The sequence below is a fragment of the Dendropsophus ebraccatus genome, chromosome 7 (assembly GCF_027789765.1).
Source record: "Dendropsophus ebraccatus isolate aDenEbr1 chromosome 7, aDenEbr1.pat, whole genome shotgun sequence".
NCBI classification, from domain to species: Eukaryota; Metazoa; Chordata; class Amphibia; order Anura; family Hylidae; genus Dendropsophus; species Dendropsophus ebraccatus.
Window position 1 is genome coordinate 53477101 of NC_091460.1, and position 16887 is coordinate 53493987.

General features: G+C 41.5%; 1 protein-coding gene across 1 annotated transcript in view; it reads right to left on the minus strand.

The window, feature by feature from the left end:
- ARAP2 (ArfGAP with RhoGAP domain, ankyrin repeat and PH domain 2) overlaps positions 1–16887 on the minus strand; it is a 250653-nt gene that overhangs the window by 15851 nt on the left and 217915 nt on the right. The window contains exons 29-31 of the mRNA XM_069977501.1: positions 8372–8454; positions 7046–7081; positions 2949–3012 (exon numbers count right to left, since the gene is read on the minus strand). Of these exons, the coding sequence (XP_069833602.1) occupies positions 2949–3012; positions 7046–7081; positions 8372–8454 (183 nt within the window). The remainder of the gene's footprint in view (positions 1–2948; positions 3013–7045; positions 7082–8371; positions 8455–16887) is intronic.

A 16887-nucleotide genomic window follows, 5' to 3' on the forward strand; every position in this document is an offset into this window, starting at 1 on the left:
GTATTTGCCCCTCATCAGTGTGGAACAGGATTCTGGCTAATGGGGCAATGAAAAGTAGACCAACAAAACACAGCAATCACTGAGCTAAGGGAGATCAGTGAAAAACAAAATCCAACAAAGTACTCACTCAAGAGTCTCCATTAATACGTTGACCCCAATAAATTTAAATATGCAAAAAAGGGGTCCATGGAGCCTCAGTTGCGAGTCTTAAAACACGGAAAGAGCTAGATATCCCTCTTGGGAATGTATTACTGAAGACAAGGCCAAGAACAAATTAGTGATGTAGGGTGGGTCTTTTCTTTTTCTTTTTGCACTTTTCCATGTTCAATCATGGTAAAACAGTGCCATTTTTTACAACAATTTCATCAAAATCATGGCAGAAATCACTTTATTTTACCACTATTGCACACATCACAAGAAAATTGCATCAAAAATGCAATAAAAATACCATGGGGGAGATTTATCAAACATGGTGTAAAGTGAAACTGGCTCAGTTGCCTCTAGCAACCAATCAGATTCCGTCTTTAATTTTGAATTATAGCAACTCAGCCATCAGCAGAATTTCCAGAGGAATACTTATTTGTTTTGTTAGATTTATAAATTAATAAAATAGGTATACAGCAAGTCAATAATTTTTGGATTCTCTGAACTACATGGTATCATGTAAAAGAAGAACAAATCACTGGGTGCCATCTGGTGACAAAAAGATGGTGGCAAAACTGAGACTGTTTATTTGTTACTTTCAAGTCAACATTGAAGAATATATAATCAGCTCTGTTTATACAAAAGGAGAGGATGGAGCTGATCTGGGTGGGGTCAGTACTGAGGTGGGCGGGGCCAGTGCTGCTAACACATGAAATGTACTGATATGGCTTAATGTAGATATGGTCCAAGATAAATTAAATGTAATCAAAGCTTCAGGACCTGATGGATTACAACCCAGAGTTCTTAATTTGAGGGGCTGATGAGGGGCTACATATAGGAATATGTAAGGGGTAATAGAATTATAACTAATAAAAAGCATGGCTTTACTAAGAACAGAACCCAACCTTATATGTTTTTATGAAGAAGTGAGTAAAAGCCTGGATAGAGGGCGGCTGTGGATATAGTGTACCTGGATTTTGCAAAAACATTTGACACTGTCCCTTATGGACATCTGATTGGTAAATTAAGGTCTATGCGTTTAGAAAGTTTAGTTTGGAACTGATTGAAAACTGGCTTAATGACCGTACCCAGAGAGTGGTGGTCAATGATTCCTACACTGAATGGTTCCCGTTTATAAGTGGTGTACCACAGGGTCAGTACTGGGCTCCCTTCTGTTTAATTTGTTTATTAACAATATCAAGGATAGAATTAACAGCAATGTTTCTATCTTTGCATATGACACCAAGATTTGTAGTACAGTACAGTCTATGGAAGATGTACAGAAGTTATAAGCTGACTTACAGTAGACATACTAGGTATTTGGGCAATTACTTGGCAAATGAGGATCAATGTGTATGAACGTAAAGTTATTAATGTAAATTTTCTTGTGATGTTAGCTTAGAACTTTTCCAGTGTTTAAAGAAGTTTAGGAAGCCATTAGAGTGTACATAGGTGAGGTCATTAGCACTAGAATTTCTGAGGTCCTATATCGTCCAGTTGCTGATTATTTAGTCTAAGTAATGAGTGTACTTGAAAAGCAGTAAAGTTGAACTAAGAAAGGGTACCCATAAAAAGTGCCATGAACAGAGAGCTAGGAGAGGAGGAAGAAGGAGAAAAAGGGGTCTGAATGAAATTATTTTGCTAGCAGTTACTTTGACCAAAATTTAGCAACTGTAGCACAGTTATTCCCATATGTACATTTAAGGCATAGCCTGTGGGTCTCTGATAGATGTAGGTCCCACCTCTGGGACATATAATATTATACATTCATTCCCCTGACCCCTTCCCCAGTTGTTGCTGCTGGAGGCAGTCAGAATGTTGAAAACAGCCAAATGGGCTCAAACTGACTTTAATGGTTGATGCATACAAATCATGGTATTTCCATGATACAGAAGTTATGTAAACTGTGTAAAACAGCTGGCTCATCTACATATCATGCATTTATAGCATATCCTGCGGATATGCTATTAATGTCCCAGATGTGACTATTTCTTTGATGTGTTGCCAGCTGATAGCAGACCTCTATCTCTCGTCATGTCATAAGGTTAAAGGAGTGTTCTGCCGCTGAATGGGCCAAACCTTTGATAAAACTACATCTAAAATTATGTACTGTATGATCACAGGCCAGATTTCATTTCCCACCATAGGTATTCATTAACATTTGGAACCTGAAAGGATACTGTACCTTTTTCAACAATTTGTGATGCTTACATTGTTAATTGTCAAGCTGTTAAACCTAGCTAGGTACTGTACTTCATTTTTTGTTGGGCCAAAATAGCATATTAACAATAGTAATAAATAATGGTCTGTTTTTACTGACTCTCCTAGCACAGCACAATATAACTGACACGAAACACATAATTAATTTTAATTGATGTACCTGGCATTCAGCTAAAACCCTCTTTAATATCAAGGTAACGGAAATAAAATGTCAATGAACAAATAATTTAACAGAAATATGTATAACGTGCAAAAATAAACCAAAGCCAGTAATTTATATTTCCATCCAAATCTGTTAAGTAAGTCAATGTTTTTTTCATCAACATTTCCATTACTGTAAATCAGAAAGATAGTTAATTAGTATTCCTGAGACTCATCATAAATTTTATTGGTCATGATTGAATTCTAGCCAAATTTTATGCATGATGCTTTAATACCCAAATCATAAAATCATTCCCAGCAGTTTGATTTGTGGCTCTTCAATAACAGGTTTATGGCTTGTATAATATATCTGGAAAGAAAAATGTGTGTCTTTAAAATCACAGAAATATGTGTATGCATTGATCTCCGTAACACTACTTTACCTGTGCATTAAGAATACTGATCAGCCATTCCATCTGGGTTTCTGCAGAGTCACAGCACAGATACCTGGAAATAGAATGGAGTATAATTATAAAATAAGATAGAAGTAGTATAAAGATAAAACTCACTTTACATCCTGTAAATGCCATCAATAGTGTATAAAACAGAACAGCTAGAACTTGTGAGCTGTAATTTAAAATGGCGGAAATGAAGATAAGAAACCTTTTAAAACATCTCTTCTCCATTCATTTAGAACCTGGCAAAAAATGTTTCATAGGCTGCAGTTATATATTTTGTTAATAACTTGGAAATCAGAAAGTGAACATAAGTGAAAGAATGCAATGTCTTTGTCAGCTTCTTGTGCTACCAAATCAAATATCAGATATTTTGCGTTTAAAGTTATGTTCACACAGTGTTTTGTAAGGTGAAAATACGTCAGTATTTTGGTAATTAGGGCCAAAAATAAAGAGCATGATCATTATTTATGGACATAATTAACAAATTGCAGCCTTATTTTTGTCTGAGAAAATGTTTTGAGAACATATCCTAAAGATTAGTTAAGTGAGCATAGGACATCATATCATACCCAGGGCATGATTGGTCATATCTTTAGGGATGCATTCCGGTTGTAGTGTGATTATGCATTGTCCCTTCTACCACCCCCTTCTCTTATAATAAACTCTCCGAAGTATACAGTTCCTTGCTTAGCAAAAACAGGTGACTGCAGTGTCAGACTACACAGGGTTTGTTTAAAGTCTGTCAACATAGTGACCTATATGGAGCGAATTACAAAATACATCTGCATTTTTTTTTGTTTGTTTTTTGTTTGTTTGTTTTTTAATACTAAACAGGAGAAGACATGCTAAATAAAATGCATTAAAAGGCCATTTGGCTACGTTCACACGTTTTCTCAGCTCTGTTTAAAATGATGTCTGCCATTTTGAAGCTAAAATGACGATGTCATTTAGCTGTCTGGCTTCCCCCAATAACGGCTGTTGTTACATTATTCTAATTGTTTACTAATTGGCCTTTGGGTGTGTCTTAATTGAAAAGTCCATTGAATTTAATAGTACACATGGTGAAAGGACGGAGAAAAAAAGAAAAACTGTGTGTGAATAACAAATAAATAACGTCTGCTGTTTGCAATAATTGTCATGATCATTACTTTGATGTCCGCGCAGAAAATATCAGTTGTTTAATACATTGTTTGCATTGGACGTCCGTCATTCTATGCATTATGCATTGCATTGAAGTCAATTAAATCGATGCAAAAACGGACGTCTTTTTAAACAGCAAAAGCGTCCGCCTTTTCTCTTTTTTTGAAGTTGTGTGAACATAGCCTTTAGTGTACATAAAATGCTGACATTGGTTTGTGCTATCCCAGTTGTTGTTTGCATAGTGAAGGTGCAAAGTGCTGGCTCTTTTCACTTTTATATATAGTGTACATAAAAAAAAAAAGAAAAGTAAAAATATATATTAATGACGTGCTGATCCAAGATCCAAGACATAGTGGGAACAAATAAGGCTGCAACATTATTGGTTTATATTTATCCAAGATTCTTAAATTGATAGGCTATCTTTAAATTAGGCCATTAATATTATACTGAGATGATGCCACTTCAAACAACTGCTTAGCAGGCATGCCAGGAGTTCATCAATTTTTAAAGTATGGGTAACCCTCTTTAATGAAATATTCACTCACTATGGTTACATTTTATAATCATTGGTAGGTATAAGTTTACACAGCCCTGTAGTAAATGCAGTGGTGCTTTATACAGCAGACTACATCTTAGCATCCGGGAAACCACTTGAAAAAGACTAAAGGATTAAATGAGAAGAAAGTAAGTATTATTTAGCTAATGCAGAAATATTATTGAGGCTCCGAACACTATAAAGACATTCTGCTAGCTGATGCAGGGACTGTCCTGAAATACCCCCTAATTATAGTCAAGTTAAACCCTAAAAGCAATAATGACATATATTAAAGTATCAAAAAATTATCAAGTCCCAATGGCACCTCCTGCGAAAATGAGACAGTAGAATATGTAGGTATGATAATTCAGTATCCAGCATAGAGAAAATTCCATTAAACCCTATACTACTCTCACCACATGTGGCTATAAAAACTAAAGAACATTCCTGGAATAAACCAGGTTCAATTACCCATTATAATTTAAAAAAAAAAAAGACTGCTAACAGGGTTACAAAATAATTGTGTAAGCCTGGGAGAATTAAATGAAATCTCCATTATTGAAATTCCAACAAGAATTGTGAATTATTATAAAGCTATAAAGGAATGCAGAATAATGGAGGAACATCAGATACATTTCACAAGACTCACAACAGACAACGCAGGCTCAACCTTGCAGAAGGATTCTGTTATTAACAAAGGGTTAATACTAAAGGTATGTTCACACTACAGAATCTGGACGGATAACCCACCGCGGATTCCCCCGTTCGCCCCCACTCACCCCTGCTTGCACCCACATGCATCTCCTCCCTTGCCATAGACTCTATTTTCCTTTCATGCACAACCTGCCCATTCTTTGGGCAGACGGCTAAATCTGCCTGTGCATAGAATGAAGTCTACTGAACGTGTTAACATGTGCAAGCGCGAACGGTGGAATCCGGGGTTGGTTATCCGTACGGATTCCTTAGTATGCACATACTATAATAGTGAACAAGAACAATGTAATAAAAGTAACACAACAGGAATGACAAATTCCTCAATATTATTATAAAGGGAGACCCAAAACATCAGTCACAAAAAGACACAACTGGCACAAAAAAATCAATTAAAAAGAGGTGAAAAGCCTCAAAACAGGCAGGCTGGCAAGGGGGATGGGGCAACTTAATAAATAAGGTATGCTTACCATACCTTATTTATTAAACAGGTCCCACTTATGGCCGCTGACATTTTCGGGTTGAATCCGGGTATGTCAAGTAACCAGCTCTTCCAGCTGCAATGACACTGCCTTCTGATCGATTGCCTGCTCAACCTGTCAGTGAATAAAGCGTCCCTCTGCCTTCCTGTTTTTTTTAAATTTCACAGGACTTTTACTTTCAATGGGTCATTCACATGTCCAAAGAATTCCATCGGTACACAGACGGTGTTCTGCGGACTGGACCTTGGAGCTCCCAGCATCATGTTTAATTTTGGTGTCGCAAGCTCCTGAACAGTTTAAGGCTAAGTTTACACACTGTATGGCAGCGGCCGTTCTGTGATCCCAGCCGGAGGGTATACAGAGTGTATACATTGCATCCAGGGTTCCATAGAAAACAATGCAATGTATATTTGTTTTTTTAATAAATAGCATCCAGTGTTACAACTGCCATTATTAATTGAAAAAATATGGTGTGTGAACCTGCCCTTCAAGTTCCCGCTAGTGTACTGACACAGCCACGTGGCAGAAGAACCACATAAAGCTGTAAAGCCAAATATAAGTATCATGTTGCTCACAATGTCTTAGTATTTTCCAATATTAGGCCAGGTTCACACTAGGTATAACACCGGCCGTTTTGTGAAGATCATCTTCTTTTCTGATGAATTTGGATGCCGGTGAACCTGTGTGCGCCCGCATACGAATTTATCGCTGCACACAATGGAGCGTGCAGCCACACATTCCATTGTGTGAACTGACAGGTTCTCTGCGCCCGCTATTCAGTGAATAGCAGCCACAGAAGTTTTCCTTGGGGCTGGATTGAATTCCGGCTGGAGAGTATACTGCAACAACAGCCGTGATTTATACAAAACATACATTGTGTGAATATAGCCATATACTGTATGAATACTTTAAACATTTTTACTTGTTTGTACTTTACCAATGTCCCCAAAAGTTGTTAAAAGATTCATAATTAATTGACAATGTACTCTGCCCTCCCACTGCTTTTTGTACATAAATAGAGAAGACTGGGTGGCATACCCTCAGGCTTGGTTTATATAGTGTGTTTATCAACATATTACTTTGTATTCCAACTAGTAAAACTTCCTTAAAGTCAAATGACACTTTTTACAATGCCCCCTTTTTAGCTATTTTATGTGAGGACTGTATGTAAAAAGTATAAGAAAGGTCAACATTTTTTCAAACTGAATTCTTACCATTGATGTTTTTCTAGACAAATTGTCAAGCCAAACCTGGAATATATTGAAATAAAATATTTAGTGCTACAAGAACATAGTAATTAGAACATCAGAGTATAATATAATATTGCCTGGTAAAGTGAACTTTACTGCGCAGGCTTTAAAGGTTACTATATGAGGTTCACAAAATGTTTTGTGATAATGGCAGTGTGGTTTCTTAAGAGTGTTTTATTATAGACTAAAGCTGACCATACTAATTGCATATAACAAATTATAAAAATTAAATTTGTTAATTTGTTAATTTTTGGGGAGATAGCAGCTTACCTCTCCTTGCATGTGTATATAGGTACTGAGAGAGATAGGCTATGTTCACACATTGGTTTTTTCAGCTCTGTTTAAAATGACGTCCGTCATTTTGAGTCTAAAATAACGGACGCCATTTAGCAGCCTGGCCTCCCCTTAGTGCAATGACAGCTGTTGGTACATTATTTTAGTTTGGGACTACTAATTGCCCTTTGGGTGTGGCTTAATTGAAATGACCTTTGACCTTAATAGTAAAAATGGGGAAAAAATGGTGACAAAAGAAAAACTGTATGAACAACTTATAAAAAACGTCCGCTGTGTGCAAAAGACGTTCGAAAATCATGATCGTGTTCATTATTGACGTCCGCGGTAAATTCAATGCATTGTGTACATTGGATGTCTGTCTTTCCACTTACTTCAATGTATTGCCATTGCTGTCAGTTACATCGCGGCAAAAACAAACGTTATTTTAAATAGCAAAATTGGCCACCTTTTCTTTATTTTTGACGTTGTGTGAAGATAGCCATATGCAGTAAGGGGGACATTTATGAAGCGTCCGCCCGAGGCGAACGCCAGGGAGAAGGTACGGATTCGTAAATCATGATTCAAATCTACACCTGCTTCCAGCAGGTGTAGATTTAGTATGCTGGGCACAGGTTCGGGTGCCTGGCCGGCCGGATTCACTAAGAGGCTTGCGCCTTTAAGTGAATCCTGCTGGAGAAAAGGAGGCGGGGCCTAACGTAAGACCGGCATACTTGTACGCCTGTCTTCATGAATTCTCCCCTAAGTGTTAGCTAAACAATAATGTATACTGTATGGTCAGCTGATCTCTAGACTTATTAGACAGGCTCTGGTTCAAGGTACGTGGGAAATTGTACAGGAGTTTAAATGGTTGTTCATTTAAAGATAGTTTATTGGTTTACAATAGAACTATAAAGTACGGCTTTTATATTTTGTTCCATTGTTAGAGCATTTCATTATAGAACAAAGTAAACTATTTGTGTTCCAAATGAATAACTAGAAATGATCCTCTTAACAAACCTTGTTGGTGGTTTCAGTTTCTTCCTAATTCCTAGGTAAACTTTGCAGGGCACCACAGGCAGCTCTTTATCTGGCTTGATGCTCTAAAATATAATACAAAGAAAACAATATTATAATATTTATGTAAGACATCATATTAGATGCTGTATCATGTTAATCCTGCATTACGGTTATTCATTAATACATGTTTTGTTACCAGTAATCACTAATGTACAATGCACAATATGGGTTACGTGTCAAAGAAATCAAAGAGCTAGACCATACATCAAATGTCATTAATGATTAACTTTTTATTAAGTGTTTTTTTTTTTTTTTTGTAATATTTTAAAACCTCCTGGAGCACTTGCAATTCAATGCAACACTATTGCATTGCACAGAATTACCAAATTGGCCCTCTACCAGTAGAAAGTCTATAAAACCCTTTTACAGAAGCAAGTCAGATATTGCGATGAGCCATGAAGAGAAGACCTTATCGGTCGGAAGCATCTGAACACCCTGACCAAAATAAACACACGTAAACGGTGTGTAATATGTGTTCTGATATCATGTTGTGATTTTATGTTCAAAAATTTTTATGAAAAATCGGAATCCTTAACTTAACCCCTTCACATCAGTAACATGTATATATACTTTCCTACTGCACATACCCAGTGCAGTATGAATATACATAAAAGTTCCGGACTTCAGGGGGTTTGAAGTGTGCGGGACCACTGCAGTGAGAGCGGTCTCGCACACATCAGAGTCCAGGGAGCTGAGGGTGATTACAGGCAGCTGCGATCCTGCAGCTGCTTGCCATTAACCCCTTTAACGCTGTGATCTATAGCGATTGCGGCGTTTAAGGTACTCGGTGACAGAACAAGCTTCTGTCACTGAGTGATCGGGACCACCACAGCATGGCTTGTGCTGACGGGCAGGGGTTATCCACTCACCTCTTTCCTGTTGGATCGGCGTTCTATGTATAGAGGCTGCAGGCTCTATGCATAGATCACCGATAACACTGATCTATGCTATGGCATGATCTATGATCTATGACATAGCATAGATCTGTATATGCAATCTAATGATTGCATGTTTAAGGTGAAAAAAAAGTGTTAAAAAAAGTGTAATTAAAAAAAAGTTTTTAAAAGTATAAAAAAAAACTAATAACCCCCCTGTTAATAAAAGTTTAAAATACCCCTTTGCCCATTATGAAAAAAAAAAACAAAAAAAAAAACATATTGTATATCGGAGCATGCGGAATTGTCCGATCTATTAAAATATAACATTATTGTTCCCGCACGGTGTACTGTGTAAATTAAAAAAAAAAAAAAAAAACACCAAGATTGCTTTTAGAATTTTTTTTATAAAAAGCTATCAAAAATTTTCTGTTACACCAATATGATATTAATAAAAACTAGAGATCATGGAACAAAAAATGACACCTCAATCAGCCCTGTAGGTGGAAAAATAAAAGAGCTATGGATTTTAGATACAGGGAGGAACATTGCATTAAAGGGGAACTCTGGATAAGGAAAACTTGTTTTCTATTAAAAGTACATTAAAAGTTATATAGATATGTCTACATAATGTATTACCATATCTGTACGGTTCTGCCACACTGGTAGCTGTTTGAAATCCAGAAAGTGAAGAAACATTACCTCTGTGCCAATCCACATCGTCTCCTGCTCCCACTGCTCTTTCCCCTTAAGAGACAAATATTCCATGCCTCTGTCTCACATTGTGTGTGTTTGCTGAGTGCAGGCTGATGATGCAGAAAGGGGGCAGGGCGTGATCTCTGGCTGAGTGATTCACCATCTCTGACCGGCTAGAAGCAGATGTTACACTGATTTCGCTGATTGTGCAAAACTCTGCAGTGAAATTAGGGCTGTGTTCACATATGTTGGAGTGTCATTGCAGTACTGCAGCGTATTCATAAAAATGATGCAGTAACACAAGTAAATTATGCTAAACGGCAGAGAGGATAACAGTCTTATTGTGGGGCTCGACATCAAAGATAAAAGATGCTTGATCATAATGTGTGCGTGGAAATGAAAAGAAAAAAAAGTTCAAACAGTTGTTTACTTTATTCCAATATCAGCGTTACTGGTAGAGAATACAGCGTGCTGTGTGGTGTTACAGGAAGAAAATACAGTGTGCTGTGTGGTGTTACAGGTAGAGAACACAGCGTGCTGTGTGGCGTTACAGGTAGAGAATACAGTGTGCTGTGTGGTGTTACAGGTAGAGAATACAGCGTGCTGTGTGGTGTTACAGGTAGAGAATACAGTGTGCTGTGTGGTGTTACAGGTAGAGAATACAGCGTGCTGTGTGGTGTTACAGGTAGAGAATACAGCGTGCTGTGTGGCGTTACAGGTAGAGAATACAGTGTGCTGTGTGGTGTTACAGGAAGAAAATACAGTGTGCTGTGTGGTGTTACAGGTAGAGAATACAGCGTCCTGTGTGGCGTTACAGGTAGAGAATACAGCGTGCTGTGTGGTGTTTCAGGTAGAGAATACAGCGTGCTGTGTGGTGTTACAGGTAGAGAATACAGCGTCCTGTGTGGTGTTACAGGTAGAGAATACAGCGTGCTGTGTGGTGTTACAGGTAGAGAATACAGCGTGCTGTGTGGTGTTACAGGTAGAGAAAACAGTGTGCTGTGTGGTGTTACAGGTAGAGAATACAGTGTGCTGTGTGGTGTTACAGGTAGAGAATACAGCGTGCTGTGTGGCGTTACAGGTAGAGAATACAGTGTGCTGTGTGGTGTTACAGGTAGAGAATACAGTGTGCTGCGTGGTGTTACAGGTAGAGAATACAGAATGCTGTGTGGTGTTACAGGTAGAGAATACAGCGTGCTGTGTGGCGTTACAAGTAGAGAATACAGTGTGCTGTGTGGTGTTACAGGTAGAGAATACAGTGTGCTGTGTGGTGTTATAGGTAGAGACTACAGTGTGCTGTGTGGTGTTACAGGTAGAGAATACAGCGTGGTGTGTGGTGTTACAGGTAGAGAATACAGCGTGCTGTGTGGTGTTACAGGTAGAGAATACAGCGTTCTGTGTGGTGTTACAGGTAAAGAATACAGTGTGCTGCGTGGTGTTACAGGTAGAGAACACAGCGTGCTGTGTGGCGTTACAGGTAGAGAATACAGTGTGCTGTGTGGTGTTACAGGTAGAGAATACAGCGTGGTGTGTTGTGTTACAGGTAGAGAATACAGCGTGCTGTGTGGTGTTACAGGTAGAGAATACAGCGTTCTGTGTGGTGTTACAGGTAAAGAATACAGTGTGCTGCGTGGTGTTACAGATAGAGAATACAGCGCTGTGTGGTGTTACAGGTAGAGAATACAGTGTGCTGTGTGGTGTTACAGGTAGAGAATACAGCATGCTGGGTGGTGTTACAGGTAAAGAATAAAGCATGCTGTGTGGTGTTACAGGTAGAGTATACAGCTTGCTGTGTAGTTTTACAGGTAGAGAATACAGCGTGCTGGGTGGTGTTACAGGTAAAGAATACAGTGTGCTGTGTGGTGTTACAGGTAAATGTATTCAATAGTGATATCTGGAAAGTAAGACGGAACATATCTGTACATCTACATTAGAAAAAAAAAAGTTTCCTAAACTGGTTGATTGCTGTCAGCAACTAAGTTCAACGTTTTCTGCACAAGTCTGTGAAGAAGGTCCTCTATCAATTGCTAGAATGTAGGGGCTAAGTCAGAATGTCATGCTCCTTCAGCTTTTAGCTGAGTTTTCAAACTCTGAATGTGAACATCATAAAATAATAAATGACCTAAAATGGGCGATTGCCTGCCTTCTAAATGAATGTACATTTTATGGTAAACCTTATAATTTACAACTTACTCTTTTGCTGATTTATGAGAAAATAAAATGAGAATAGATAATTTAATAGAAAAAATCGTTGTATTCAACGTAAGTGATTTTTTTAACAATGTACAGCAAGATCATTCATTATTCATTACTAACCAATTACTAACCAACTCAAAACTATAATCTAGCGTCATTAAATCTCATTGTATGTTAGCTTGTTTTGTAAAAAAAAAAAATATATATATATATATATACACTCATACTACACTATACTCGTATAACAATTTCTACAATCTAGCTATTTCATCATTTAATAACAGCGTTACATAATGCACACACCAGAAGCTTTGTTTGTTCTAAAGTACTGCCATAGGCAGTGGAGCCGCAATGATGAGGCGACCCGAGTCGCCTGCCTCAGGCGGCGCCACCAGCTGTTATCATGGGGGCGGCCAGTGGCGTAGCTACCACGGTCGCAGCGGTCGCCGCCGCGACCGGGCCGCTACCAAGGGGGGGCCCGCGGGGCCCCCCCCTTGCCACTGTTCTGCTCCCACTCCCTCTTGTGACCGCAAGCAATGTTTTGCCTGCGATCACAAGAGGCAAGCTGGGACGGCCCCCGGCTGACTTGCGGGGCTGGGAGCATCTTGAGGGCAAAAAAACAGGTCCCACGAAGTTCTGCCCCTCTGCTGGAAGCCCCACCCCCCAGCCGCGGTAAGCCCGCCAGCGCGCGTGACAAGAAGACTAGAGGAACCATTCAGGTGAGTAAAGATTTTTTAGTTTTAAAGGGCATGATGGGGGTGTAGTGGTATGATGAAGGAACAAGAGGATGATGGGGGTGTAGTGGTATGATGAAGGAACAAGAGGATGATGGGGGTGTAGTGGTATGATGAAGGAACAAGAGGATGATGAGGGGTGTAGTGGTATGATGAAGGAACAAGAGGATGATGGGGGTGTAGTGGTATGATGAAGGAACAAGAGGATGATGGGGGTGTAGTGGTATGATGATGGAACAAGAGGATGATGGGGGTGTAGTGGTATGGTGATGATGAAGGAACAAGAGGATGATGTGGGGTGTAGTGGTATGGTGATGGAACAAGAGGATGATGGGGGGTGTAGTGGTATGGTGATGATGAAGGAACAAGAGGATGATGGGGGTGTAGTGGTATGGTGATGATAATGATGATGGAATAAGAGGATGATGGGGGGTGTAGTGGTATGATGATGGAACAAGAGGATGATGGGGGGTGTAGCGGTATGGTGATGATGATGGAACAAGAGGATGATGGGGGGTAGTGGTATGATGATGATGGAACAAGAGGATGATGGAGGGTGTAGTGGTATGGTGATGATGATGGAACAAGAGGATGATGGGGGTGTAGTGGTATGATGATGGAACAAGAGGATGATGGGGGGTGTAGTGGTATGGTGATGATTAAGGAACAAGAGGATGATGGGGGGTGTAGTGGTATGGTGATGGAACAAGAGGATGATGGGGGTGTAGTGGTATGGTGATGGAACAAGAGGATGATGAGGGGTGTAGTGGTATGATGATGATGATGATGGAACAAGAGGATGATGGGGGTGTAGTGGTATGATAATGATGGAACAAGAGGATGATGAGGGGTGTAGTGGTATGATGATGATGAAACAAGAGGATGATGGGGGGTGTAGTGGTATGATGATGATGATGGAACAAGAGGATGATGCGGGGTGTAGTGGTATGATGATGATGGAACAAGAGGATGATGGGGGGTGTAGTGGTATGATGGTGGAACAAGAGGATGATGGGGGTGTAGTGGTATGATGATGGAACAAGAGGATGATGAGGGGTGTAGTGGTATGATGATGAAGGAACAAGAGGATGATGGGGATGTAGTGGTATGATGATGATGAAGGAACAAGAGGATGATGGGGTGTAGTGGTATGATGATGAAAGAACAAGAGGATGATGGGGGTGTAGTGGTATGATGAAGGAACAAGAGGATGATGAGGGGTGTAGTGGTATGATGATGAAACAAGAGGATGATGTGAGGTGTAGTGGTATGATGAAGGAACAAGAGGATGATGGGGTGTAGTGGTATGATGATGGAACAAGAGGATGATGAGGGTGTAGTGGTATGATGATTAAGGAACAAGAGGATGATGAAGGGTGTAGTGGTATGATGATGAAAGGGCAGGAGGATGAAGGGGGTGGTAGTATTATGATGGAGGTGTTTGTAGTATGATTATGAAAGGGCAGGAGGATGAAGGGGTAGTAGTATGATGACGGAATGGCAGGAGGATAAAAGGGGTAGTAGTATGGTGATGAAAAGGCAGGAGGAGGGGACAACATGGGGGGCATCTGTAAGGGGGATAAAATGGGGGGCCATCTATATGGGGGATAACATGGGGGCATCTATAAGAGGGACAACACAGGGGGCCATCTATAAGGGGGAAACATTGGGGGCCATCTATAAGGTGGACTACATGGGGGGTGTATACAATAGGGCATGCACAGAGGGGGGCATGTACTGTAAGGGGGGGTCACATAGTGTCAGGGCTACCTACTAAATGAGGGTGTAAAGGGGACAGTACAGATGTGCAGTTTTTAGAGAGATGAAGATGGTGTCAGTGTGAGGAGCCTAATATGTCTGTCTGGCAGATTCAGTGGATTCATGGCCCAGAGAAGTTCTCATAATGGCCCAGGGCAGATGGAGAAGATGAAAAGGGAAGAACTCCGATCAGAGAAGACGTCCCCTGTGAGTCACTTGATATAACTGCACTGTAATGTATATGGTGTATAGATCCTGTGTACAGTGCGTCCACCTCTATATGACTGTATGAAGTGATATTGGTCTATGTACAGAGGATTATATTCAGTAGCAGCGGTGGTGTTAGTCACTATGTGGTGGTATTATTTGTTACTTGTTATCTGGTACTGTGTTTTATTGGATTTAGTATACTGGATTTGGTCAGTAACAATATGGTGGTGATGGTTGTGGTGTGGCGGTAATATTTCCCCTTGTGTACTAGTAATATTGGCAATATTGGTCCCAGTAAACAGGATTTGTTTAGTAACAGTATGGCGGTGATAATATTTCCTGTATACTGGTATTATTGGTAATATCAGTCTTGAGATATATATATACCAATAGCATCGAGAAAGGGGGGGCCCAAGTTGACCTCTTGCACCAGGGCCCAAGAGACATTAGCTACGCCCCTGGGGGCGGCATTCAGTGGAAGATTATAATAGGGGCGGTTCGGGCGGCCGCCCACATTATAATCAGCCACTGATTGTACCATGTACCGGAGACCCCCGTGCCCGGACAGCATCTGTAATTAGATGCTGGGAGCGGGGGAGACTGTATTCATAAGCGTCGCGCTGTAATGAATCAGCCGCGCGGTGCTGTTACTACAGCGCGGCGCTTATGAATACAGTCTCCCCCGCTCCCAGCATCTAATTACAGATGCTGTCCGGGGCGCGGGGGTCTCCAGTACCGGGATTCCACGTCCGTGATCCGTCAGGATCACGGAACGTGGGAATGCAGCCTTTGTCCCCCGGCTGATGTGCGGCTGCCGGGGGTGTCCCATCCTGTCCCCGGCAGCGCGCGCATCAGAGAGCATCAGAGAACCGGAAGTCACAGCCACAGGTGCACGGGGAGCTCTCTGATGCGCGCGCTGCTGGGGACAGGATGGGACACCCCCAGCAGCTGCACATCAGCCGGGGACCAGACCAGAGAGGCTCGACGGGGGAACGGATGGCAGGTGAGTTGTGTGCTTTTTTTTGTTTTTGTTTTATCTGCTGTGCAGGGGGGGGGGGGGGGCATATATAAGGGAGAGGGGGACCATCTATAAGGGGGGGAAAGAGGGGGACCATCTATAAGGGAGAGGGAGGAGGGGGACCATCTATAAGGGGGGAGAGGGGGACCATCTATAAGGGGGGGGGGCATCTATAAGGGGGGGGCAGAGGGGGACCATCTATAAGGGGGGGAGGGAAGAGGGGGACCATCTATAAGGGGGTGGGGAAAGAGGGGGACCATCTATAAGGGAGGGGAGAGGGGGAACATCTATAAGGGAGAGGGGAAAGAGGGGGACCATCTATAAGGAAGGGGAAAGAGGGGGACCATCTATAAGGGAGGGGGGAGAGGGGGACCATCTATAAGGGGGGGGCATCTATAAGGGGGGGGGAAAGGGGGACCATCTATAAGGGAGGGGGAGAGGGGGACCATCTATAAGGGGGGGAGAGGGGGACCATCTATAAGGGGGGAAGAGGGGGAACATCTATAAGGGGGGGGAGGGAAGAGGGGGACCATCTATAAGGGGGGGAGGGGGACCATCTATAAGGGGGGAGGGGGACCATCTATAAGGGGGGGGAGGGGGACCATCTATAAGGGAGGGGGGAGGAGGGGGGAAGAGGGGGACCATCTATAAGGGAGGGGAAAGAGGGGGACCATCTATAAGGGAGGGGGAGAGGGGGACCACCTATAAGGGAGGGGGAGAGGGGGACCATCTATAAGGGAGGGGGGAGAGGGGGACCATCTATAAGGGGGGGGAGAGGGGGACCATCTATAAGGGAGAGGGGGACCATCTATAAGGGAGAGGGGACCATCTATAAGGGGGGAAGAGGGGGTCCATCTATAAGGGGGGAAGAGGGGGACCATCTCCTAAAAGATCAGCACCCTCCTCTCCTGACATCCTCTGTGCTGCTGGGACTTCTCCTATAGGATTAGCACCCTCCTCTCCTGACAT